This window comes from Loxodonta africana, chromosome 22 (assembly GCF_030014295.1).
Source record: "Loxodonta africana isolate mLoxAfr1 chromosome 22, mLoxAfr1.hap2, whole genome shotgun sequence".
Taxonomy (NCBI): domain Eukaryota; kingdom Metazoa; phylum Chordata; class Mammalia; order Proboscidea; family Elephantidae; genus Loxodonta; species Loxodonta africana.
The window spans coordinates 32,777,799-32,802,921 of NC_087363.1; the positions used below are offsets into that span (position 1 = coordinate 32,777,799).

Sequence of the window (25,123 nt, forward strand, 5' to 3'; positions counted from 1 at the left end):
CTTGGCTTGTGGGCCCTTCTTGCCTTCAAACCAGCAATGGCGTATTAAGTCTTCCTCACATCTCTTTCTTTGACTCTCCTGCCTCCTCCCTCTTTCAATTATACGAAATTGGTGATCTGATTGGGCCCACCTAGATAATCCAGGATCATCTCCCCATCTCAAGGTCAGATAATTCGCAACCTCAATTCCCCCTTTCAAGGAAAAATAACATATTCACAGGTGCTGGGGATTAGGATGTAGACATCTTTGGGAGGTCTTTACCTTTCATTACTACATTTTTTTCTTTTTTTTTTTTGATGACATGTGGTTTTCAATATTGGAATGCATGCTTACCAACGGAGTGTATTTATTAAATTTTGGGTTGGTAATATGGACTTTGAGAAATATGATCTGGTAATACAAGCCACCAATGAGGCAAGTGGCACTCTGGCGCCACAGATCTGTGGTACAACAATATACCAATGAGAGCTAGAAAAATAATTTAATGCCAGTGCCCTTCATTAGGTTACATGGGGAACCTTTGGTTTTCTAAGTATGACACACAAAAACCAAAACAAACCTGCCAAGGCTCCCAACTGTCATTCAGGAAAGCCATAATTATGCTTGCAAGCCTTATCTCAGAGAAATAAAGGAAAAAGGCAAAAGTTTACAAAACTAAAACATCCAGGAAGCATCACTTAATAGAATGCTCAACCTACACAATGAGGCTCCAACTCCAGTCTACTGAGCTTTATACATTTCAAAAGGGACCCACCTTGATGCTAAATGCATAAGAACCAGCATAACATTTGACCTCTGACGCCCAGAGGCAGAAGAAGTGGGGGCTGGAATAATATTCAGCAAAAAAAGGAACAAGCTTAACATGGGCAGCGACATGGATAAACCTCACAGACACACTGAAGGAAAAATGCTCTAGGACCACCCGTATTATTACCACGTAACAAATGACCCCCAAACTTAGTAACTTAATACTTATTACTTCATGATTTCTGTAGGTACGGATCCAGGCACAGCTTAGCGAGTCCCCTGCTTCAGGACTCTCACAGTTGCCATCAACATTGGCTGGGTAGTGGTTATCTCAAGGCTCCACTGGGGGAGGAACTGCTGCCACGTGATTGCTAGCAGTGGAATGAGGCCTGAGTTCCTCACTGGCTGTTGGCCAGAGGCTGCCCTCAGTCCCCTGCCCTGTGGACTCTCCAAATGGCAGCTTGGAAGTGCTGGCAAGATGGAGATCACCATGTTTTATAACCTAATCCCACAAGTAACATCCCATCCTATAGTCTATCGGTTAGAAGCAAGTCCCTAGGTTCATCCTATACTTGAGGGGAAGAGGTTACACAAGGGTGTTAGCACCACAAGGCGGGGGTCAATGGAGCCTCTTAGAGGGCTGCTTACCGCACAGCCAAAGCTAATTTATCTGAGAGGGAGATCAGCTTGCTGGTTGCCTGTGGCTGGGATGGGGAGGGAACGGCTGCAAAGGGGCATGGGAAACTTCGGGGGTGATGTCAGTGTTCTGTATCCTGATGGTGTTGCCTACACAGGTATATAAATGTGTCAAATTCATCAAACTGTAGCTGGAAAACGGGTGTTTTATGATTTGTAAAGTATACCTCAATAACAAAATACATAGTCGCAAATTAGGACTTTTTATGGCTGACATTGTCACCTGACTTCACACATTGGCTTTAGGGGCCTAAGAGTTTTAGGCTGAACCATCTCTGCCACCTCCTTGGACAAGAGGACAGAGCATCATTTCTCTCCACAGGGCCAGGGTGAGCAAGGGGGTGCCTAGGGCACAAAGTTTAAGGAGGTGTGCGCACGCCCGAGTGAGGTCCCCTTAACGTACGTGCCCCTGGCACCTCCCCTACCTTCCCTAGTGCCAGCCCTGTTCTCTGCCCACCTTGCTGAGAGTGAACTGAGATGCTCACACCCCAGCCCCTTCCAGTAGGGGCTGAGGAGAGCCCAGACCCAGGAAGATGTAGCCTGGGACACGGAGAGAACACAAGTGTCCCAGAGCATGGCAGTGGGAAGCAACAGAGCTTGAACACAAGAGTTAGTGCTGCGCTTCCTGGCAACCAGAGCACATGTGGAAGGACTTGCAGGGTACGCGATCTCATGAACCAAAAAGAGGAAGGCGACCAGAGGTGTTTGGTGAGACGGAACCCTGACTGGGCACCCAGGCCTTCCTAGGTTCCCACCACAGTGACCAAGGGAATCGAAGCAAGAAACCAAGCCTGAACCCCTTCCTGGACATTGTGCAGAGCTTCTGGCTTCTCCAGGGAAGCCCAGCCCAGCCAATAAGTCAGAAAATGAGCCAGTCTGAGCCCTGCAGGATCCCAGACTCCCCGTTGCTACAAGCACCAGGGCCAGAGGGAAGCACCAGCCTCTGGCAGGGAGGGCCACCAGCTGCAGATGAGGCACTTCAGCCAGCTCCTGGTACCCCAATCCCAGCAGAGGACAGGGCACTGAGGTGGCAAGTCATGGGCAGCTACCACCCATGTGAAAACGAAACTCCATGGCTCAGGTGAACCATCCTGCACACCAGCCCCAGCCCAATCCTAGCCCAAAACTCGATGAAAATGGCACAACTTGTCTTGACTTCCAGCTCTTAAGGACAAACAAAGCCTCACCAAGGACATGAGAAAAGGGGCCATGTCTTCCTACAATGTAGATACTGCAAGAAGTGGGAGAAAACATCCAATTCCTCTTCCTGAAGGTACTGCATCCATGCCGCCTGAGAAACCCCTCTCGAGCAGGGAGAACACAGGTAAGACCATGAGGAAGACAAGAAACAGCAGGAAGCCAGGTACTGGGGGAACCCTCCCAGAACTCAGATGAAAAGGGTGAGAAGGAAACAGGGAGAAATGTAAGGACCATGAGGAGGACACGCTGAGTGACACCATAGGAATCCAAGAGATGAAGACAGACCAAATGGAGGAGAAGCAGGAGCCAGTGGCACAGTGGAGGAGAACCTTCTTGATTAGAAAAGGCCCTGCAGCTCATGGCCCAGGCCCTGCTGGGGGAGGGACCCACACATAGACACATCCCAGTGGAACTGCAGAAATCAAAACAAGTATATCTTTAACCACTAAAAAAAGCAGTCAAGACAACAAACAAAACACCCGGGCGCCTATAAGGGAACCAAGAACCACGTGCCTCACCCGGTTCCTCCCTCGCAAATCCTAGGTGCCAGTGAGGAGCGGCAGGAGCTGGTGCTTGGGCTGCTGGAGTCCTGTGTGCTGATGGCGGTACTGTTGCTGATGCATCTGCAAAGCATGGTGGATCTGTTTTGCTTGATCTTGTGAATGGCCTTTATTAGGGTTTGGTGGTCTTTTTAATACCAGGCTAATAAATTTTCTGCTTTGGTGTCCCCAGGCATTTATGAAGGGATTTTTTTTTTTAACTTCTTAAACTTCTTTTCCCGTTCAGTCCAATAACGTTAAGAAAATTTCAAACATATAAACGTATACAGAAGTAGACAGAACGTATAATGAGCCCCAGGTTCCCATCCCCCAGTTTAACCTGTGATCCCACATAGCCAGTTGGTCCCTCTAGACATCACCCACTTCCACAACTCCCATATTAACTTGAAGCAAATTCCAGACAGTACATATTTCATCTACAAATAGTCCAGTGGGTACCTCTCAAGATAAGGACTCTTTAATATAACAATCACACCATCACACCTAAAAAAAAAAAAATAGTAATTCCTAGCATCATCAAATATCCATGTTCAATTTTCTAAAGTTTCATAAATGCCACAAATAGTTGAAGGTTTTTAAATTGTCAGTTTGAACTAGGATCCAAACAAGGTCCACACTTTACTATTGGTATGTGTCTTAAATCTCTTTTAATCTATAAATTTCTCCATCTTTTTCCCCTGTGCAGTTTATTTAAGAAACCAGGTCATTTTTCCTGTAGCGAAGTGTTTCTCACGCTGAATGTGCATTCAACGCCTGGGACTTTGTTAAAATGAAATGTCTGATGTAGCAGGTCTGGGGGAGGCCTGACACTCTGCATTTCTGACACCCATGGGCCACCCTTGGAGAAGAATTTCGTGGAGTCGTCATTCCTTTGTAGTTCCTGTACATTGGCAGTTGGCGTTAATTTGAGGAGAAAAGGTTATGACCCAAGAATTTCAGTTAAAAGATAACTAGAAGAAAAAATATATTTTCCCCAGTCACTCCAAGAAGAAATAGCGTGACGCACAGTCCATGTACCAAAAGACAGAAGGCAGAGCTCAAGCACAGTCACAGCTGTGACAGCCAACTTACCAGTATGACAATGGAAGTGAAAAACAATGCAGTTGGGTATTCTTTACAAGTTCTCTGGAGCCAAGCACACTCACCTCCCCAGTGGGCCCACACCAGCACGTGTTGCAGACTTTGGGTTTGGACTTCTCACTGGCTCCTGGCCTCCTGGCCTTCGCCTTGTCTCCCCAGGAGCCCAGCCCAGAGTCAACTCCACCCTTAGCAAGAGGAGTGCTGCCTGAGGACTGCTGGGGGGTTATGGCCCGCACCTCTGTGGCCAATGGATCAGGGGACCCGTGGGCAGAAGCAGCTGCAGCCATTGGTGTTCTATGTAAGATGAAACGGCATCAGGCGGTTCCATCACGGGGGAGCTGATGGACATTATGGGGGGAGGAGGGGCACCCGAGGCTCCCAGGCACTGCCAGCTGAGCGCTGGCTGTCACTGCCATCACTGTGACCAGGACGTGCCTGCAGCTGGCACACACTGGTTGGACCCTTGCCACTTCTCCGAGTGCTGGGATTACCACTCTAGAAACCCCAACCCCATATGATGGCCAATGTCTGGGCCGTTAACGATAAAGATTTAACTTCTATTAAAAGTTGATTGTTGCAATTCTACTCCTAAATGTGCACCCAAGAGAACTGAAAACGTATGTCCACACAAAAACTCCTACATGAATGTTCATAGCAGTATTAAGAGCCAAAAAGTGGAGACAACCCAAATGTCTGATGAATGGACGAACAAAGTGTGGTATATCCATACAATGGAACACTATTCAGCCATAAAAAAGAATGTAGTTCTGATACCTGCCACCACATGAACCTCAATGCTCAATGAAAGAAGCCAGACACAAAAGATCACATATTATAGGATTCTGTTTATATGAAATGTCCAGAATAGACAAATCCTGAGAAACAAAGTAGATCACAGTCATTGCCAGGGGCTAGGGGAGAGGGAACAGGGAGTGACTGCTAACGGGTACAGGCTTTTCTTTCGGGGTGATGAAAATGTTCTAAACTTAAGATTGCGGTGATGGTTCGACAACTTTGTAAATATATTAAAAACCACTGAACTGTATGTACACTTTAGAAAAGAGAATATTGTGATACGTGAATGATCTGGCCGCTACTGCACGCTCGGCCCTGTGCAAACACACACAACCTGAGTTAACCCCCAGGACAGTGGCTAGGCCTGGGTCTGGCTGAGTGAGCCAGCCCTGCCGGTCCTCCTCTCACCCAGGGACCGGGAGGTCAACCAGCTAAAGCAGTGGATCAGCACGATGATGATGTCCATCGCCAAGGAGGAGGAGACAGCCGCCGAACTGGAGCTCAAATCCAGAGTCTTCCACTTCGGAGAATACCATGGCGCTCAGCAGGTGGGCCAGCAGGCAGTGGACACAGGGTCAGGGGAGGGCAGAAGAGATGTCACCCTGGAACCTGGGATGGCCACAGGCCCAGGGCGGGAGAGGAGCCCCTCAGCTCTGACAGCCCAAGAGGTGAGTAAACTGTGCCACTAAGGAGTGAGGCTGGGCATTACGGGGCTGTCTGCAGCCCTCCCTTGGACGGGCTGGGAGCTCCACCCTGGAGGCCACCCCAGCCAGCCCTGTGAGAGCCACACATCACTCAGCCTTTGGTCTCATGCAACAACTCTGTTTCTTAAATACATAGGTGTCCAGCAAAGTGACCTTGTGGGGAGGAAGAGGCGTGTCCCCAAGCCTAGCTGGGAGGGCGAGAGATCCTGAGGGAACAGGGGGCCAGTGATGCTCCAGGTTTAGTCGGCACCCTCCCTGACCACACACCCAGGGCCATCACCCACATGGACCTGGTTTCCTCACCCATTCATACACAGTGTACCAGGTGCTGGGCCAGGTCCTAGGGTACAGCCATGAGCAAGAGAGCATGGCCCTGCCTCTGAGATTCACAGCCACTCACTGCATACCAGGCCCTCTGTGGGGCCTTCTCGCTGCCGCCGGTCACTTCATTCCACCCAACCTGGGAGGCGGGTGGTATAAACCGTCCCCCAAGTATCCAACAGCCTCAGAAAAGGGGGGTCATTTGCCCTAGGCCACACAGAAAGCAGGGAACAGGAAGTGGTCTTGTGGGGGAGCAGTTTGGAGGCTTCCCGGAGCACAGGCCAGGTGTTGATGGGCACACTGAAGCAGCTGGCAGAGGTGCCAAGGAGCAGGAGTGAGCCCTTGCCAGAGCAGGAGCCCAGCATCTGGCTGACCACAGCAGGGTGAGGGAGTTTCCCAGCCTGGACTCTGCATTCTGTGCCAGGCAGCACCTGGGGCACACTCACTGTCCTCCTCCCCTCCCCCCACAGGGGACCTCAGGTGGCTGTGGAGTAGCCAGGCCACTAAAAGCCTACCCATCTCCTGCAGGACAAGCTGCTGGAGAGCCTGAACTGCAAGGTGCTGGACGTGTACCGGCACTGCATTGGCACCCAGCAGGAGGCCAACTTGGGCACAGTACAGATGCTGACCGTCATCGAGCACCAGCTGGACGAGCTGCTTGAGAGCCTGGAGCGGGTGCCCCAGTCCAAGATCGAACAGGCTGAGAAGGCCAAGGAGAAGGAGCGCCGCATAAGGTGGGCGCCAGCCTTCTCGCAGGGCTGATAGCAGGGGTCCCACACAGGAGGACGGGCTGGGGTGGCAGCGGGCCACCTGCATTTTCACGGATCCTCAAAGGGCTGGCGTGAGGACAAATGTGGACCCTGCACTCCGAGAGCTTCCTAGTTGGCGGCGGTGGGGGGGGAGGGGGGCAGGACCCACAAGCATCATGCTGAGAGACAGCAGCCCAGAGGCCTTGACTGGAGGCTAGAGGGGGGCACCACTCAGCCTGGGCGGGGGGTGGGGGGGGGCGGCCAGGGAGGCTTCTCAGAGGTGACAGTAATGCTGACTGACAAAGAGCAAGGGCCAAGCCAGGAAACTCAGGGAAGGGTCTAGAAGAACTGGACCAGAGTGAGAGGTGGGCAGCAGGGACTTGGCCCCGAAGACAACAGTCATCAGCAAGGGCTTTACACAGGGGACAAATTTGGGCAGATCTAACCTGGTTACAATTTTTTTTCTGGCTGGATTGGGTCGGGGGAGAGGCTGCAGATGAAGGAGGGGCAGGTGGGATGTGGGGGAGCCTGAGGTCATCCCAGGCTCAGAGTTCAGGGCTGGAGCAGGTGGTGCCAGCTCCAGGTGTCAAACACGACACAGCCCAGCGTTGGCCCATCCTTGGTGGGAGACCTGGGAGGTCTCCACAGGGGCCCAGCAGCCCTGAGCACTCATGGCCCTGCCTACCCAGCCCTGAGACCACGCTACCTGCCAAGGACCACTGGTCTGTCTGACCCACAAGCACAGGAGCTTGTTCTCCCTGGCCTGGCAACCTGCTCAGAGCAGGAATCGGTAAATGCTAGCCGACCCAAAGGACAGGACAAAGACTGCACTGACCCATCCTGTGGGGGCTGGCGCCTGCAGGCATGATGACAATGGCCCCATGCAGTGACAGTCGGGGAGATGGGAGTCTGTGCCTCCTGTGGGGATGGTCTGATGGGCCTTCAAGATGAGGGCTCTGGGCAGGGCTGTGTCCATCCCTCTGGCCCAGGTGTCTTTGCCAGAAAAGCACCATCCTTGGCTGTGGGGAGGTGGCAAGGCCCTGCCAAGGCAGGGAAAGGCCAGGTATGGCCTGATTTTCGGGACTGTGTGGCTGAGGTGGGCAGGTAAGCGGGGTCTCCCCAGTTCTTCATGCCCTCTCCTGCCACCCAGGCTGCGGGAAGAAAAGGCCATGATACAGAAGCAGCTCCAGGAAGAGCGTCTGCAGCGAGCCCGTGCCCGGGCCCAGGCTGAGATCAAGAAGAAAGTAAGTGGCCAGCCTGGGGGGCAAGGTCCCAAAACCAGGCACACAGTGCTGGCAAGAGGCTCAAGCCCTGTACCTCCCCACCTCCCCCGCCAACCCTGCCTTTGGCATCACTGAAGCTCTGCTGGGCAAGTGGAAGCAGGGCTTCCCACACTCAGGCCCTGGAGTCTACCTCCTTGTGGGACTGGCTTCCTCCCAGGAATACCCTCTCTTGGGGAGCCTTTCTGCCTCGGGAATGGGGCTACCAGCTCTCCCTGCAAGAGGTCCACAAGCACCCTCCCCTCCTCCACACACTCTTGGTTTATGACTGGCCACCAGGCAGAGCCTTCATATCCCCGTTCGGCCACATACTCCACCCAAGGAGCTGGTAAGGACAAGTCAGTCCCCGCTTCCATGCTCCCACCAGGCCCAGAGCATGGCCTGTCGCTCAGAGCCCCTCATATGCTGTCACCTGGCCTCCCCTCCGACATGAATGGGCTGGAAGAGCCACAGGCCTTGGGGCCAAGGAGAGTTCTGGCCAAAGGAAGCCCTGACAACAGAAGGAGTGTGTCCCCAAAATAGGCCGGGGGCTTGGATGCATCTTCCCAACTGACCAGTAAGGCAGAGGGACATCCTCTTGCTCAGACCAGCATTCCCCCCTGAGCCCTGCAAATGCTGCAGGGTCTCCACCATTCCCACAGCCAAGGAAACGGACTGTCCAACCCAGCATTTCCCAAGTGATGCAGCCAGGCAATTGCCCCCCCTCAGCCTCCAGGAGTTAGTGTTCTATGGCGCTGATTTTAGTAAATGCCAGTGTAGACTTTTTACACACCTGAGCTGTATCAGAATCAATCCAGCCCTCGTCCCACTGGGCTGGCCAGGAGTACTGACTGGGGCCACTTAGAAGGCCCCCAGGCAGGCCAAGCCCCTGCCCTGAGGTTCTCTGGCCTCCTCCCCTATTAAGGGTTGAGGGTGTCTGAGAATCATCACTCTAAGCTGGGCTTTTGGGGCAGTGATGACATAAAGCAGATACTGATGACGTTCATTTCCTCTTGGCAGAAAGGCAGAAAACTGGTGTGCCGCTCCCAGCCCCCAATTCTCAAAACGAAGATGGCGCCCAGCCACACGCTTATGGATAAGGACAAGGAAGAGCAGCTCTTCTTCTTCACCTAACTGTCTTGGAGCCACCTGGGGAGTGTGGCTGACAGTGCACGAAAGAAGCCAGCAGTGGGAGCAGAGCCTGGACAGGGCTCATGCCAGGCCCTGGGCATTCCAGCAATTCTCTTCTGTACATTCCCTTTCTCCCAGTGAAATAAACTTCGTGTCTCTCTGGTGTCTTGAGGCCTGTGTAAGGAAGCTGATGCTGTTACCAATCTCAGAAACCCTCCTTCATTGTTTAGCCTTAAGCCTGTGCTTGAAGGAGTACCATCTTGGCTCTCCTCTAAAGTAGCTTCTTTAAGAGACACAGGCACTGGGCGGAAGCTCCAACTTCCTGATGAGATGCAGTGTGGCACTGATCATCCCCGATGCAAAGACAAGGAAAGTAAGCAGCAAACTGGGCAGATGAACAGGAGCTTACTACTAACTGACTAAAAAAACAAAAAGGTTTCAACAATCTATACCCACAGTTCCTTGAATTAAACCAAACAAAGCCTTTGGTGTGTGACTATACAAAAACTTTTATTCATTTGCACTGGGAGTTGGGCCCATTGCCAGTAGTGAACCTCAGTGCCCACAAGAGGCTAACAGCCCACCCCAATCATTTGTGGTGTGTGTTCCCCAAGGCATGGGCAGGAAAGAGATCCAAACAACACCTCTGAGAGGAAGCACTCCTGTGGCCCAGACCCTCCTCCCTTCGGGAGGGGAGGTGTGAGGGGGCCCATCAGGCCGCACAGGGCCCACAACCACGCCAGCAGGGGGTGCCTGTCTCCCCAGAGAGAGGGGGTCACTATCTGTCAGCCTTAGGAGGTCTGGGGCAAGGACCAGGTAGGCACATTCAAGCCCTGAACTTCAGTCTGTGATGCAGCACAGATGTCTGTGGAAAAGAACCATTTACAAATGGCGTTTTAATTCTTGCAGGCAGAGGCAGCCTGGGCAGATGCACCTCTGCAAGACAGAGAGGAATCACAGAGAATGCTGGAGTCATTCCAAAAAGCCAAAGCCCCAAATTCAAGAAACAAACAGAACTGGAAGAGTCTGGATGACTCCAGTCTGAGAACCAAAACGGCATCTGTTGAACAATCAGCCACTTCGAAAGGCACAAGGCATAAAAGCATTTCTGAATGACCCTGTGTCCATCCCATCAGCTGGAATTAACAAATAAATATGTGCAAGATTATCAACTTGTCTTTTTCAAGACAGACCTTACTCTGTAAAAATATACCTTGACGTAGTATATGCACATCTTCAACCTCAACAATAAAAACATACACGTACATCATTACAGTCCTATACATAATTTATAGTATTCAGAACATCACTGTATAAACCACTGTCAAATTATCATTAAACATTAATACCCAACAACAGAATTTAGAAAGATTATTTTAAAAGTGTTAACTCTACTGCACCCAAACTATGAACAATAGACGGGGCCTATGAAGAGGGCTCACTCAGGTCCAATGACAGCCAGCTGCACTCACCACAACTACCTCCCAAATGGGCTGCATGCTGGTCCTGCACCTGCCTGGCCCTGCCTGGTCTGCTTTCACACCAAGAATGTGGACTACAATTTAGCTTCCCTGTTGACGTGGCCACTTCCACCTGACAACATGGCAAAATCTGCCTGACCACAAACACCGTCCCCGTGACTGGGGGGTGGCCTGTTACATGAGCTCTCAGGGAAAATGGTCTTTCTAGGTACCTCTCGGGCAAAACACTAAAACACTGAAGCTAACAGACCTCATCTGGTTTACTACAGAGAAAGCTATATTCGACTGGAAGACCTGAACTCTACCTATTCCTACAGACGTCTTTTCCCTTTTCTTTCTGATGCAACAAGGGCTGTACAGCCCAGGCCATGCAGGAAAGAAAGGATGTTGTGCGTGGGTGGCTGGTGAGGACCCAACACGAGCCTCTCTGGACGTGAGCCCAACATCCCAAAGCACTGCATCTGTACAGGGCACATTCAAACAGCATAGCCCCTGACTGATTCCTGATAAAATGTAAGAAAAACGCTTTCCATAAATGTACCAAAAAGTTTTCTGAAGAATTAGGCCAGACTCTGGAGCAGAAGCTGAGTGGGAGTCCTAGCCACGCCAGCAGGACCATCTAATTGAGTCTTCAGGGGCTCCCGCAGCCAGTGTTCTCACTGTAAGTCCTGGAGGTTGATGGTGCTTCTGGCAAACTGTGCAGCCTCAGGGCTAGCGGCATCCTCCGAAGCTGGGAACACCTCCTGTGAGCCAAGCAGAGAGTGTGAGGGACAAGGGAGTGGGGCTGGACCAGAAACAGGCCGTGGGGCTCTGAGGGCCGGTGACTTGACTGGGACCAGGAGAATCACATGCACCTCAGAGGAGGCGACACCTCAGCTCTCACCCAAATGTCCTCATGGTCTCAGTGTTGATGAGCAACAGAAACCAATGAGGCCAACCCAGCAGGCACATCTGACCTTTCTTAATTAAAAATAACATGTCTTCCCATATTTTAAAAGCATACTCTGAAAAAAATTAAAAATATAAACAAAATGGAGGGAAAATGGACTGAAGACTGTGTTGTTGTGCAGGTGTATGTTACACACACACTGATGAATACACACCCACACATACTGTGTGTTACACACCCACACACACTGCAGCACCCGCATCCATGTATCTTTTTCAAAAATGAGAACGATCTGAATGAGGTTATTTTGTTTTGTAACCTTCTAGCCCACTTCACTCACGGTAAGCATCTTCCCAAGTTACTAAGTATTCATCTATATTATTTTCAATGGCTGAAAGTATTGCAGCCACACGGCTATACCATACCCATCGAATCCATCTCGTCTTGTTCAAAGATAACTTTTCACAATTAGATTCAATGACGCAATGAACATCGTGTGGCTGATTACTTACACACCACCGTATTTCCTTAGGAATAAAGCCTCATGAGTGGAACTGCCAAACAATATGGAAGAGACACTACTGGGGTCTGGGCTATGCAGTGGATACATAAACCACGCTCCAATTTACACGCCCGCGGCAGTCTGGGCGCCAGCCCCGTTTCTCGCCAACGCTTTAGTCAGTATTTATTTCTGATGTTAAAGAAAAAGATGAACAGCCTGCAGCAAAACTAAAACGACTGTTTGCATGCATTTAAAAAAATATGGAAACCTAACTGATAGAAATTAGGCAAGCTTATGCTTCCGTACTTTTATATCCAGATCTGAACTCTCCAACGCCACCTGTTCTAAGCAACTACTTAACAGTAATTCTTCTGGGTCTTTTCTTCACATATGAAAAACTGGCCAGCCTGCTTCCCATAAGAGAAAGTAACTAGAAGTTTTCAGTATAAAATACTCCCAGAGCATACTACATCTTACCTGGTCAGTGAGCTCCAAGACGAGCCAATCCGAGCTATCCATGCCCCCCACCTTGTCATCTACCCGCCTCTTCTAGAAACAGCACAACGTCCGCGGAAACCAGCCCAGGCTCTACAGTGAGCCTAGCTCAGTGACTAACCTGCTGTTGCAGAGAGCCTCCAGGGAGCCGGGAAACTCTCTACGAGTTCTAAGAATAAAGATAAGGAGCTGTAAGGTATCCAGACCTGGAGGACGTAGACGGGCAAGTCCACGGTGAGCAGGGGACGGAGCAGGGGGGGCTGCAAGCTGAGTGTGAATGGCAAGACTCCTTCACCTGAGGGATCATCCTAGGGAAGCAACAATGAAAAACATCTTTCACATGCTTATACAGAGCTTGGCAACATCTTCATCCTTGCCAGAAAATCCTCTTTCCTGTGGCACTAAGCAGAATTAAGCCCCACCCAGACAGTCCAGGTGAGAAAGCAGGCCCAAGGACCAAGTTGGGTCCTGAACCTTCCACCATCCTGCTCATCCACCCTCCCCAGACTCCTCTCTGGGAACTCTCCTGCGTGCCCATATTGCCCTGCAGTCCGAACTCCTCTTCAGTCCTGATGCCCATTTTCTTGCTAGGGCTGCTTCTCTATTCCTCTCAGGGGCTGCCCACCCCGCCCCAAGTGCCATGCCTCTGCCCGCAGATGTTCTCCAACAGCCCCTCTGTACCAGCCACCTCACAGGAGAGCTGGGAAGGACCAGAGCAGATCGAGGGTGCCCAGAGAGGGGCCAGGCTACCTTACCAGGTCCCTAAGCATCTAATTAAGAAAATGAGTACTATCTGGCACCTGCCCGCCTATAATCTCCAAGTCCAGCCAGTTCGCAGCCCATCATTACAACATTTCAGGCTCACATCTCTGATTCTTCCTACAGCCTCAAGAACCTTCCATGTGTCAAGGATTTAACGCTATCATTCCCATTTTGTAGTGATAAAATGAAGGCCCAGAGTGATTAAGTAACTTGCCCAAGATTACACTAGCTGATAAGGCGAAGATAAAGGACTCAAACTCAGGTTTCTCTGACATCAAAGTTTTCATCTTTAATCGGATGCCTCTTAAAAAATATTCCCTTCCCAACCAACTCCTTATCTACCCATGGCACCAGCTTTCTTCCAGTTTCCGTTTCAGAACCTCTGATCCTCACTGCCCCAACAGGGAACATAACAGAAAATCGCTGACAGAGCAGGAGAACACTGGGATGCAGATCTCAAATTCTCATTAAAAAAAAAAAAACAAAACAGGCTTAATGGTCTGACTGAGACTGGAGAGACCCTGACGGTCATGGTCCCCAAACGCTTTGATAGCCCAAGATTGGAAGGATTCCCGAAGTCAACTCTATAGACAGGGATTGGCCTGAACTATTCAAACAGACCATGATACTGGTGAGGAATGAACTCCTTGGCTCAAGCAGACACGAGACTATGTGGGCAGCTCCTGTCTGGTGGCGAGATGAGAAGAGGGGGACGGGAGCTGGTTCAATGGACCTGGGGAATATAGAGTGGAAAGGAGTAATGTGCTGTCTCATTAAGAGGAGAGCAGCTACAAGTACACAGCAAGGTGTGTATAATTTCTGTATGAGATTGACTTGATCTGTAAGCTTTCACCTAAAGCACAATTAAAAAAAAAAACTCCCTGTGATCCTCCCTGTCCACTTCTGATCTGCAAGCTGTGCCCATGCTCAGAAGCTCCACGCTCAGAGGTCACTGACTGGCCCTTTCCCCTCCCTATTCACACTGCCCCTATCTTTGGAGGTCCTATATCAATTTTTTCACAAGCTCCGAGCCAGCACTGGTCCCAAGCCTGAAGAAAGGACAGGTTTTCCTGTTCTTCTCTGCAGACAAACCTTCCTCAGTCTCCTACCCCTGCCAAATACTCACAAGGGCCTTTCATTTTCTACATGAGCAAGAGCACCTTGTTGTGCTGCTCTTCCAAGGCCTCCCCACGCCCCCTCACCATGATCTCCACTCACCCCACCAACAAGCTTCCGCCCTTGCTGGTCCCACCACACCTCTCTGAATCCTGCCTCTTCGCAGCCAGTGAGCCCGTTGCCTTCGTGAGCACTCCCCAGCTACAGGCCCACTGATTTCCCCTCTAACTCTCCCTCCAAGTGTCACAATCAGCCAGCTCGCCATGCAGACATGCTCCGACGGCTACGACTCTGCCTTCCCAGCTACACAGTAATCCAGGGCCCCGGAAGCCAGGAGTACGGGACATGCTCGATAAAGAGGTGGTATGTCACTGGGCCAGTCACAGCCAGTCACAGCCATGTATATATACTCAGCTTTAAATCGCTTCTCTCCCCAAATCCTCTAACTTCCCCATTCTGGCCACTAAAAATGAAACTGAAAATTAAGGCATATGTGGAGCCAGTGAAGAAATGGTTGCAAGGCAGGTACCTGCTGGCCAGACACAGCAGGGTCTGCGACATAGTGCCCTGTCCCTGAGGGACTCCGTTTGGTAGGAGAATAAAGTACCTTCAATAAAGCACAATGAAGGCTACTGCCAGGGGTGCGGGGGGCACATCAGCACCCAGCGCACAGAGAAAGGGGCAACCAATGTGCCTGAGGAAGTGAGCAGAGGCTTGGCGGGGAGTCAGTGAGCCAGGGTTCTGGGGCTGGGCCCATGAAGTGTGCTGCCAGGAGTCTGTATGGCCAGAGAAGACTGCAAGGACTTTCTGTGGCCAAACTAGCAACAGCCATGACCAGCACTTCATCCTGATGAAAGGAGAGGGCTATGAGTCCACTCATATTTTAGGATAACTCAGAGGAGTGGAAGGTACACTGCACTGGGGGAAAGCCAGACATAGAGACGATGGTGAAGACCAAATAAAGGCAGATGCCTAGACAAATGCAGCGTCACACGGCGGGAAACAGGAAGAAGCAGGGCTATGAAGAGGTTCAGGATGTAAAACAGGACTCGGGGAGTGGTCACACGTGGGATGGAGGCAGGTGGTGAAAAGGCAGTCAGCTGAGATGAGGGAAATCACGAGGCAGGGCTTGTGGGGAGCTGAGGGGAGCAGGCCACAGGGGACTAGTCTACACCACTCTTGCCCACCCTGGCCCGCCTCCAGTGTCTGCAGATTGCCTCCTCCGGGTCCCTGGCTCTTACCTGCAGTAGCTGGACCTGAACACACCGCACCCCGGCCGCTGGCTCTGGTCCCATCAGGCCTCTGCGTGGCACTACAACATCCCCACACCGCCAACTGCTCTGGTTTGCGTGGAGGTGAGGACTGATTTTGTCACCTTTTATTTTTCTTTGAGCAGGCCCTGAGGATCCTAAAATGAAAGACAAACCAACACATCCAATACACAATCTACTGGTCAGGACCCCTCCCTTACTGGGGTCACACTATAGGAAAACAGTCTACACTGTGTGACGCTGCACAGACCAGCAGATTTAGAAGTGCTCAACAGGAATAGCCACAAAGTAAGAGGTAAAAACCAATAATTTTTAAAAACCCAGGATTTTTATTTGGAAAAATTTAAAAAATGTATGATACCCATCATTTAGACACCCAGTCATCAGACCCAAGCTGCCTATTTCTGGAGGGCAGAGGCGCTTCCTTATCCCTCTATCTCAGCAGCTGCTGGCACCCAGGACATTCATTCACTGGTACGACCAACCACACTGAGCAGCAGCACCATGGAGAGGAAGATGGGAAGGTGGCAGGCCATCATACCGCACTCGTATTCAACTCAGGGCATGCTGAAGAACTACCGAATCCTTCAGCATGTTTTTGTCCATTTTTCTTTTTAAGAAATGACCACTTCACTGGTTTTATAAAAATATACTTTTCATTAAACTAAAGTACAAAGAAAGGAAAATCCTAACACCCAGAGGTAACCATGTAAGCAATAGGAAACACTGGAGCCGCAGAGAGTAGTAGCTCAGATCAAGGGCTGTGGAGTCAAGTCATGGCTCCACCACTGACCCTGCTGTGTGACCATGGGCAATAACTTAACCTCTGGGCCTCAGTGTTCTCCACCTGTGAAATGGGAATAATAGCCTGTACATCGTAAAGTTGTTGGGAGGACTATATTAGTAAGTATGTCGACAGTGCCTGGTTCACAGAAACTCCAAAGCCCATTTAGCTGTTGTTATTGCTCTGTCCAGATGCCCCTGGACACATACATATGGATTTACACTGGTAATTTCACAAGCTGTCTACCATACAAGTTATCTTTCATAAAAATATTACATTTTATCTTGTCAAATTTAACAAGTGCTGAAGATAAAGAAACTGAAAGAATTGCTAAACTTCTGAAAAATATTTCTTCCTAAGAATTTCTAATTGATTTAAAGTTAAGGAAGAAAGAGACAAAGCCTGAAGAGGCCGGTCCTCCGCCTGGACCCCTGTGCACTAAGGCTCCCATTTCGGGAGGCACAGGAAGTTCTGTTCACAGGACGTACTGGCTGCTGCTGCAGATGCATTTACACCAAGGTGCCCTGGCCACGCTGGTGAGGCCCTAACCCTAGAGCCACTCCCTGGGAGAGCCACAGTGCTCTTCAGCAAGATGTTTGCTGCTCCTCGGATCCTGCTCATCTCACAGGTGGTTGGAGTGGATGGTCACACAGCACCTCAGCATCTTTCCCTGCCCTGCCTGTCCTCACAGTCTTCATGCACTCAGCAGACAGCCTGGCTGCACACATAAAACCCTGGGGACCACACTCCCTGACCCTCAGCCCTCCTAGGCACTGCGCCCTCCTGGGGACAGCCTGCCATCTTCTCCCTGTGTGGATGAATCGTTTCCTCCTGGCCACCTGCAATTCCTAGCCAGCACGTCTGCTGTTTGCCACGTCTACTGTTTGCTGTCCTCCCTGCAGGAACGTGCGGTTCCATTAGAGCTTTGGTATTTCCTTTTTGGTCCCATTTGTCGGGTTCTCTGCTTCAGGGAACCCCATAAGCCTCAAGGTGAAGTCTCTCTTGACTGTTCTCCACCTCTACTTCCTCCTTTTTAATTGTTCTCATTGCTCTAATCGTGTTCAGAATGCAAAGCGGGGCTGGGTCAGGGTGAAGTGGGCAAGGTACCTGGGTGCACCTTTTACTCCCTCTTCTCCAACAGTTGGAGATTTGACATCATGCCCTAGTCTCTTTGAACTTGGACACTATTCCACTCACCTCCAGAATTTCACCTGAGCACATCTATAGACTTTAAAGTATTTTATCACTCTAGCACATTTCCTGTAACACAAATATGTACATAAACTAAAATTTTATTTATTTATTTAAATTTCCTATATGCTTGCTGGAAACCCTGGTGGCACAGCAGTTAAGAGCTATGGCTGCTAACCAAGAGGTCAGCAGTTCGAATCCACCAGGCGCTCCTTGGAAACTCTATGGGCCTGGTCTACTCTGTCCTATAGGATTACTATGAGTCAGAATCAACTTGACGGCAGCGGGTTTGTTTTTATGTGCTTGCTGGAGTCCCTGTGTGGTCCAAACAGTTAACACGCTTGGCTGCTACCCAAAAGGTTGGAGGTTCGAGTCCACCCAGAGGCACCTCTCAAAGAAAAGCCTGGAGTTGCACTTCTAAAAAATCAGCCACTGAATCCTTTATGGAGCACAGCTCTACTCTGACACAAATCGGGTTGCCATGAGTCAGTCAACTAGTAGACGGCTTGTTGAAATTCTTCTTTTGGATTGAGTTAGCATTCCAATTAAGCGTGATGCAAAACCAATCAAAACAAAATATGTAAGAAACTTTGACAGGTAACGAAGAAACACCAAAAGCAAAAATGTACCTGATGACAAGGGGGCACGCAGACTGGTCTCCCCAGATATTCATGCATATGTGCGTAAATCCCACTTACTGCTAGAATTCAACATGGACAGCATACGCTTTTGCCAACTAAAAATACATCTCTTAAAAACAAGAGTATGGTGTGCTTTAAATATCATCTCATCACAACCCTGGAGCTGCAGACATGGCTTGTTCAATTTCAGGAAGCACCTGCCATGGGCAACTGGCCCCGCCAGTGCCTCTTCAAGGAGTTCCCCTTCACAGCACACTTGTTCCAGATAAAAACTCTGACTTCCCTTTTTAATTCAGATAAACACATTGAAACATGTTTCTAGGAATATTACAAAACCACCGAAGAATAAATTAAGAAAGTCATCAAGTAATGCATCCTTCTAGGTTACTTTTAAAATCAGTCAAGATTTAAATGATATAGATCTAATATTTATTACCTGTTTTCCTAACTTATAAAAACAAGATAAACTACTATGCCATTTTGTGTTATTTATTTTGTAAGAATCCAATGTTAAGTATGTAAGTTAGGCCGTTAAGTTATCTACAAAGTAAGAAATGTAATTAAAGCATGGTACCCCTTCACTAAATACGGCAAGTATGCATGCTATTCAACTCTGGGAAAATCAAGTACAAATCGTGTGTGAAAAACCAGGAATAATTCCACTACTTTTGCTAGACATCACAATTACACTTTTCCTTTATACGTAATTAAAAACAGCATTTTTGTTAATAGGATGTAGAGACGTTAACAATAGGAAATAAGATAAACTTTAGAATATTTCATGATGTATAAATTGATTTTAACTTGCAGGTTTAATCTAATGTCTCTGAAAACCTGGTAGGCCTGCAAACACTGTAGTTACATTTAAAAGAACCATCACCACTAACTTGTACTGCTTTCACATCAGAAAGTATTTTCCTTTCCAGATAATAACTCATCCGGGGTTGCAAAGTCAACAGCTTATGTTCACATGCCTGAGCGCTTTTGCTTTCAGGGCACACCTTCCTCAAACACAGCACATTCTCACACAAGAGTGAAGGGCTGGAGAAGGTGAGGACTTTAAACAGAAACTGTCAGCACTCCTCCATCCCCCTCTACACAATCTCTCAATTCAGGACATCTCAAACTTCACCCTTAGAAAAAGCCCTGCGCAAAGGGGAATGCTGGCTACAATGCCTCCTGGTACTTTTTGATGCCTTAAATTAATCTATTAAAAGACACTTCCCTGAAGCCAATATTTTGAGTTGACTCTGGGTTTGAGGCTCTGGAAGATTATTTTGTTTGTTTTTACACCCCAGGGCAATGCACCATGGTAAAAGTCAGTTTGGTTGGGCAATCTATCTTTTGTTTGTTTGTTGGTAAAGAAGAGACAGCTGTGAGAGGAAGAATCATCTGCGGAACACCTGGACTAAAACATGCTTTCTCAGGCAATTTACTTTTAGGAAAGGTCATATGTGGAAGGTAAGGGTCTGAAAGTTGGCTCCTTTAAAAACAATCCATGCCTGCACCCCCTGAAAGCTCTTCTCAGACTCCCAAGGGTACTGGAGCCCAGGCTGAAGGCTGCCCATAGGCACCATGGGAAGAAGGCTGCGCATGAAGGACAGGATGAGGAGGGGCATGGGCCCCACAGGGCATGGCTGAGCTGCCCCTCAGCCCTCACCTAGACTCCTGGCTCAAGAGGACAAGAAAAAAAACTTTTACCTGTTAAAGCCACTGGGGAAGGGTGTGCTGTTACATGAGCCCAAAGATAAATCTTGCCATCTGCTAATGCGTCATGACCATTTAAGGTGGCTAAAAATTAGCTATTTACTTCCTGAGTTAATTAAGCAAGTATGTTTATCTAGGATGTCTAAAGGCATGCAAAGGCAAAGCAAAAGATCTACGTTATTGAATCCCCACAATAACCACAAAGCCCCAGTCATCACTAGTCACAGATGAGTGGCGACATGACCAATCTAATTAATAAACCAACCAGAAGAAAAATAATAAATTTCTTTCTCTTTGTGGAAAACTGCAAACCCTTACATAGCAAGATAATCTTCATACTGAACTGAACTTTGCTTCAACATTGTCGAATTTATCTAAAACACTTACTACTCTAGGTAACTTTAAGGTGTGGGGGAGGAAGTAACTCCAACCAGCAAGCACTCTTCTGAAGATATGTAAATAAATCTAGAAAGATAACCCCATTTGTATATACCTAAGAGACTTGAAAGCAGGGACATAAATAGACACAGGTACAGGAATGATCACTGCAGCACTACTCACAATAGCCAAAAGGTGGAAACAACCCTGACGCCCACCAACAGATGAATAAACAAAACATGGTTTTGTTTATACACACAGTGGGAATATTGCCTAGCCATAAAGCGAAATGAAGTCCTGATACATGCTACGACACAGATGAACTTTGATAATACTATGCTGAGTAAAATCAATCAACCGCAAAAAGACAAACACTGTATGATCTCAACTATATGAAATATCTACAATAGTCAAACGTAGAAAAACACGGTTCATCTGTGATTACCATGGGCAAGGGTGGGAAGGAGAAATCACTGTTTCGGAAGCACTGAGTTTCTGTTTATGCTGATGGAAAACCTGGCAATGGGTATTAGTGGTGGTTGTACAACATGACTGATGTAATTCGTGTCACTAAACTGTACACATGAAAAACACTGAATTGGTAAATGTGATATATATATATATATATATATATTTGTACCAATAAAAATATGCCAAAAAAAAAATTCTATTTGGGTATTAAACTGCAAAGCAGTCAAGATCGAACTCCAGGCTCACTGGTCATGTGACTCATCCGTGAACTAAGGGAGAATAGTGCCTTCACCTCAGAGCCATCATGAGAACCAAGTGAGGCAGACAGCACAGAGCCCGGCGCACACACACCCACACCAGGTAACAGCTGACCACCAGGGCCATCACTCTTACCCTGGGAAGGATCTGAAGGAAAGACGACAGAATGTTAACACTACAGCTCTATCCTCCAAGCCGCTGTCTCAGGAGCCTCTCCCTTTCCCCTAACTGATGTGTAGGGGGCTCTTAATCACTTTGGAATCTTCTGGAACTTCTGTACTGGGGCTCCTCATCTGAACCACAGAACACAGAAAATGATCTAAGTAACAATTTTTACCGCCATTCCAGGATGGGAGATTTGACTTATTACATAGAACAGATGCTAGGGGGCAATAAGACTTAATTCCCTTGCTGGACCCTGTAAATTCCTGACGCATTTTGCACTACAAAGCTATAGAACATACTGTACCCATCTATATATTCATGAGGAAAAAACTTCGTTACTAATAGCAAAAAGCAAATAAAATAATGTCTTGTGTAGGTTACAAACATAAGAAAACGTTAACATCAAAAGGTTAAAGGTGGTTTTCTCTGGGTGGTGGAATTGCAGGTCAAAGTGTATATGGAATACAAATTGACTTTTTCCAAAAAGTAGGCCAGTGTGAGCAGACCCACTTACTGACCACTCCCTCCCTGCCCTGACGACTTGAAAAGCGCGGACTTGAAAAACGCTGCTCTCACTCGCGTCTCCTATCTATCTCACATGCCCACTGCTGCAGCTCTACTCTGAAGTCAGAGGGCAGGTTTCCCACGTTATTCCTCTCAGTTCTTTCAGATGAACTTAAAATTGACAGGTTTTATTTTTCTGTTAAGTTCCTTTGGGATTTCAAGGAAGTGAATAAAATATGAAAATTACTGAGAACTGGATGTCTCCACCCAAACCTACACAGCATGTCCCGAGATATGTTATTAGTTTTATCGTTATGAATGAGATCTACTTTTCATGATTTTTTTCTGATTATTCTAACAGAAAAGCTGCTAACTTCCCACATCCTCCTTCTAATTATTTGTGTCAATTCTCTAAGGTTTTCTAATCATACCTATAAACAATCATCCATTCCTCCTTTCTATTTGCTAACCTATTTTTCTCTAAAACTTCCATAAAAGCATCAAGTATCATCCCATAATTGGCTTTGTTGCCTTTTGTGATTGTAATAGGAATAGTTCCAGAGCGTTTCCACTGAAAATAATGTTGATTGTGAGTCCAATTCGCTATTATTAGGGAAATTTCTTTGGTTCCTAGTTGATTAGGGTTTGCAATGTTTTTAAAATCAGCAATGGACACTACGTTTCATCAACTGTCTTTTCGGCGTCTGTGAAGATAATATGGTTCTCCTCTGATCTTCTGATGGTATATTTTGCTGGTAGACGACTTCACTGAGTCACTCAAAACCCTGAATAAGCCCTCCTCGTCCTGGAGGCAAGGTGCTCGTGTTCCACTCACCTTCCACATCAGCTCCCCACTCCAGAAGTAAGCCACTCGATGGAGGCTCTTAGCCATTCTGCCTCAGGCTCAACTTCTGGTTGCCACATTCTAGCTGCATACCAAGAGCCAAAAGCCATCAAGTCGAATTCTAACCCATAGCAACCCAGAGGAGGGTAGACTGCCCCATTCGGTTTTCAAAGATGTATACCTTTTTGGAGCATACTGCCACATCTTTCTACTGCAGAACAGCTGGTAAGTTTGAATCGTCAACCTTTAGGTTAGTAGCTGAGTGCTTAACCACTGTGTCACCAGGGCTCCCTCTCTAGTTACTCAGCCCCGGCGATCAAGTCAATCTCTCTGCTACAGGTTCCTCATCTGGAAAAAAAAGATATTAGTACCTGCACCTCACAGGGTTGCTGTGAGTGCTAAATGAGGCCATGAACGTAAGGAGCTCAGAACGATGGCGGTACACAATAAGCCTTAAGATGTTAGAGATCACGCTTTTGTCAGGTTTTAGTATTAGGGTTATGCTAACTACATAAACTTAACATCTTTTATGTAAAACTTGTTCAGTGACTGGTGGCCTGTTCATGTGTTACAGTTCATCCAACAAGTACTTACTGGTGCCTCACTAGGTGTTAGGCACTGGGCTATAATGGTGAACAGACACCCACCTTATCAGGGAGCCTACTTCTGCTGGCTAGTGTTCCAAGTCCAGGTATGTATGTTTTCCAGGGACATATAAACAAACCTAAAACCAAAATGCCATGTGACACCTGCTAGGATGAGTACAGGCACCCTGGGGACACAGAAGGGCCACTGGCAGGAGGGCCAGAGCAACGTCTGGGACACTGAGGTGGCTGTAATTCACTGCCCCTGGGAAGCTGTCGGTAGAGGGGGTATCAGCCAGGGTTCAACCAGACACAGGAACACTCCAGGTATTTCAAACAGAGGAATTCCATACAGAAAACTGGTTATACATATGGTAGTATATAAACAGTGGTCACACATCCAGAGATTCACAAAGCAGGAGCCACTACCTCCCAGCCCTCAAGGCTCAAGGAGCAAGAGGAGGAGGTGATGTCACCGGAGTTCAGAAGAGGGACAGTTCACAGGAGCCAAACTACAACAGGGCAACAGGGCTGCCTAGCAAGAACTGCACCACAGAGTAGACACAGCCATTATCATAAAACTCTCACAGACAGACACACACACAGACTGATCCTGGCTTCCCCCCCCTTCCTTGCTCCTCCTAATCGCCTACAGCCAATGCCTCCCACTGGTCCAACTTAGCTGGAAGCCAGCTGACAAGGTTACCTGGGAAACACATTGTGCGAGGATTTGAGAATACGATGGTGGTGACGCAAAGCAGAGAAGGACAAGCCTGTAACTCACAGAGAGGATGAACAGGAACTCCCAGGGTGACAAGAGCAGGTCCAAGGGGACCGCAGCTCTGTACCACTAGAACGATAGGACCTGGGGCTCTAGGGTTTAGCGAAGCCAGTTTGAAAGAGGAACTCTGTCCTACAGGTCAGTGGTTCTGACCTCTATCACGTGAACTACAAAGGGCCAGGGTCTAAAGCCCCATACACACAAAGCCCTGGCATTGATTTAGTCTGCTCCAACAAAATGTAAAACAAATATGTGAAGCAGATGTTGTAATGAACAAAATCCACATTTAAACGTATCACTCAATCTTTTTAGTCAGCCTGTACTAGGTATTCTACAAGAATTCTTCCACAGAATTCTCACAACAACTCTAAAAGCCAGGCCTCATTACTGCCCTCACTATATAGAAAAGGTCACAGAGGCACAGAGCGGGAACAGCCTGTCTAAGGCCATTACAGCCACAGAAGCCAGACTACGGCCTCACGTTCCTACTCCACAACTAGCGCCATGAAGCCCTCTACACTGCCTCTCAGAAGCAGGCTCACTGTAAATTTTCTCATTAAATCAGTAGTAAAAGCACAGCTACTGAATGTGGTGAGAAGCTGATTAAACTTTTTCGTGTTCACTAGATGTCCTCACCCTCGAAAAGGTCAGAAACCTGGTACAGATGGCTAGGAGTCAGTGCAGAATCCTAAGTAGGGTTCCGGACGGGATGTCATCTTCAGTCCCGCTCACAGCAATGTGCAAGAGGCTGGAGGGGGCAACAGCAGGACCTGCAGAAGGACAGGAGTTTGCCCAGCAGACAACATGGGCATTGGGACGCATGTGCCAAGCAGAGGAAACAGCATAAGAAACAACCAGGAAGGCATGTAAGACCACAGAAACACAACACACCTGCACTGGGTGCCCCAAGAGGGAAACAACACAGCGCCTGTGAGCTGACCATGGATGGAAATCCTTTACAGTCACGAGAGGACCTCAGCTACCACCAAGCACCCTTTACCCGTTTCAGAAGACCCCTGCCTATCTCAGCACTGAAAGCTTTAGTTATGCGACCAGC

The 25,123-nt window shown here is 48.5% G+C and overlaps 2 protein-coding genes across 2 annotated transcripts in view; one reads left to right on the top strand and one right to left on the bottom strand.

The window, feature by feature from the left end:
* CFAP100 (cilia and flagella associated protein 100) overlaps positions 1-9,347 on the top strand; it is a 58,365-nt gene extending 49,018 nt beyond the window's left edge. Inside the window, exons 12-15 of the mRNA XM_023548132.2 lie at positions 5,491-5,626; positions 6,632-6,837; positions 8,003-8,096; positions 9,132-9,347. Of these exons, the coding sequence (XP_023403900.1) occupies positions 5,491-5,626; positions 6,632-6,837; positions 8,003-8,096; positions 9,132-9,245 (550 nt within the window). The 3' untranslated portion in view covers positions 9,246-9,347. The remainder of the gene's footprint in view (positions 1-5,490; positions 5,627-6,631; positions 6,838-8,002; positions 8,097-9,131) is intronic.
* Positions 9,348-9,726: 379 nt separating this feature from the next.
* ZXDC (ZXD family zinc finger C) overlaps positions 9,727-25,123 on the bottom strand; it is a 51,488-nt gene continuing 36,091 nt past the window's right edge. Inside the window, exons 8-10 of the mRNA XM_064274778.1 lie at positions 15,729-15,895; positions 12,816-12,917; positions 9,727-11,466 (exon numbers count right to left, since the gene is read on the bottom strand). Of these exons, the coding sequence (XP_064130848.1) occupies positions 11,380-11,466; positions 12,816-12,917; positions 15,729-15,895 (356 nt within the window). The 3' untranslated portion in view covers positions 9,727-11,379. The remainder of the gene's footprint in view (positions 11,467-12,815; positions 12,918-15,728; positions 15,896-25,123) is intronic.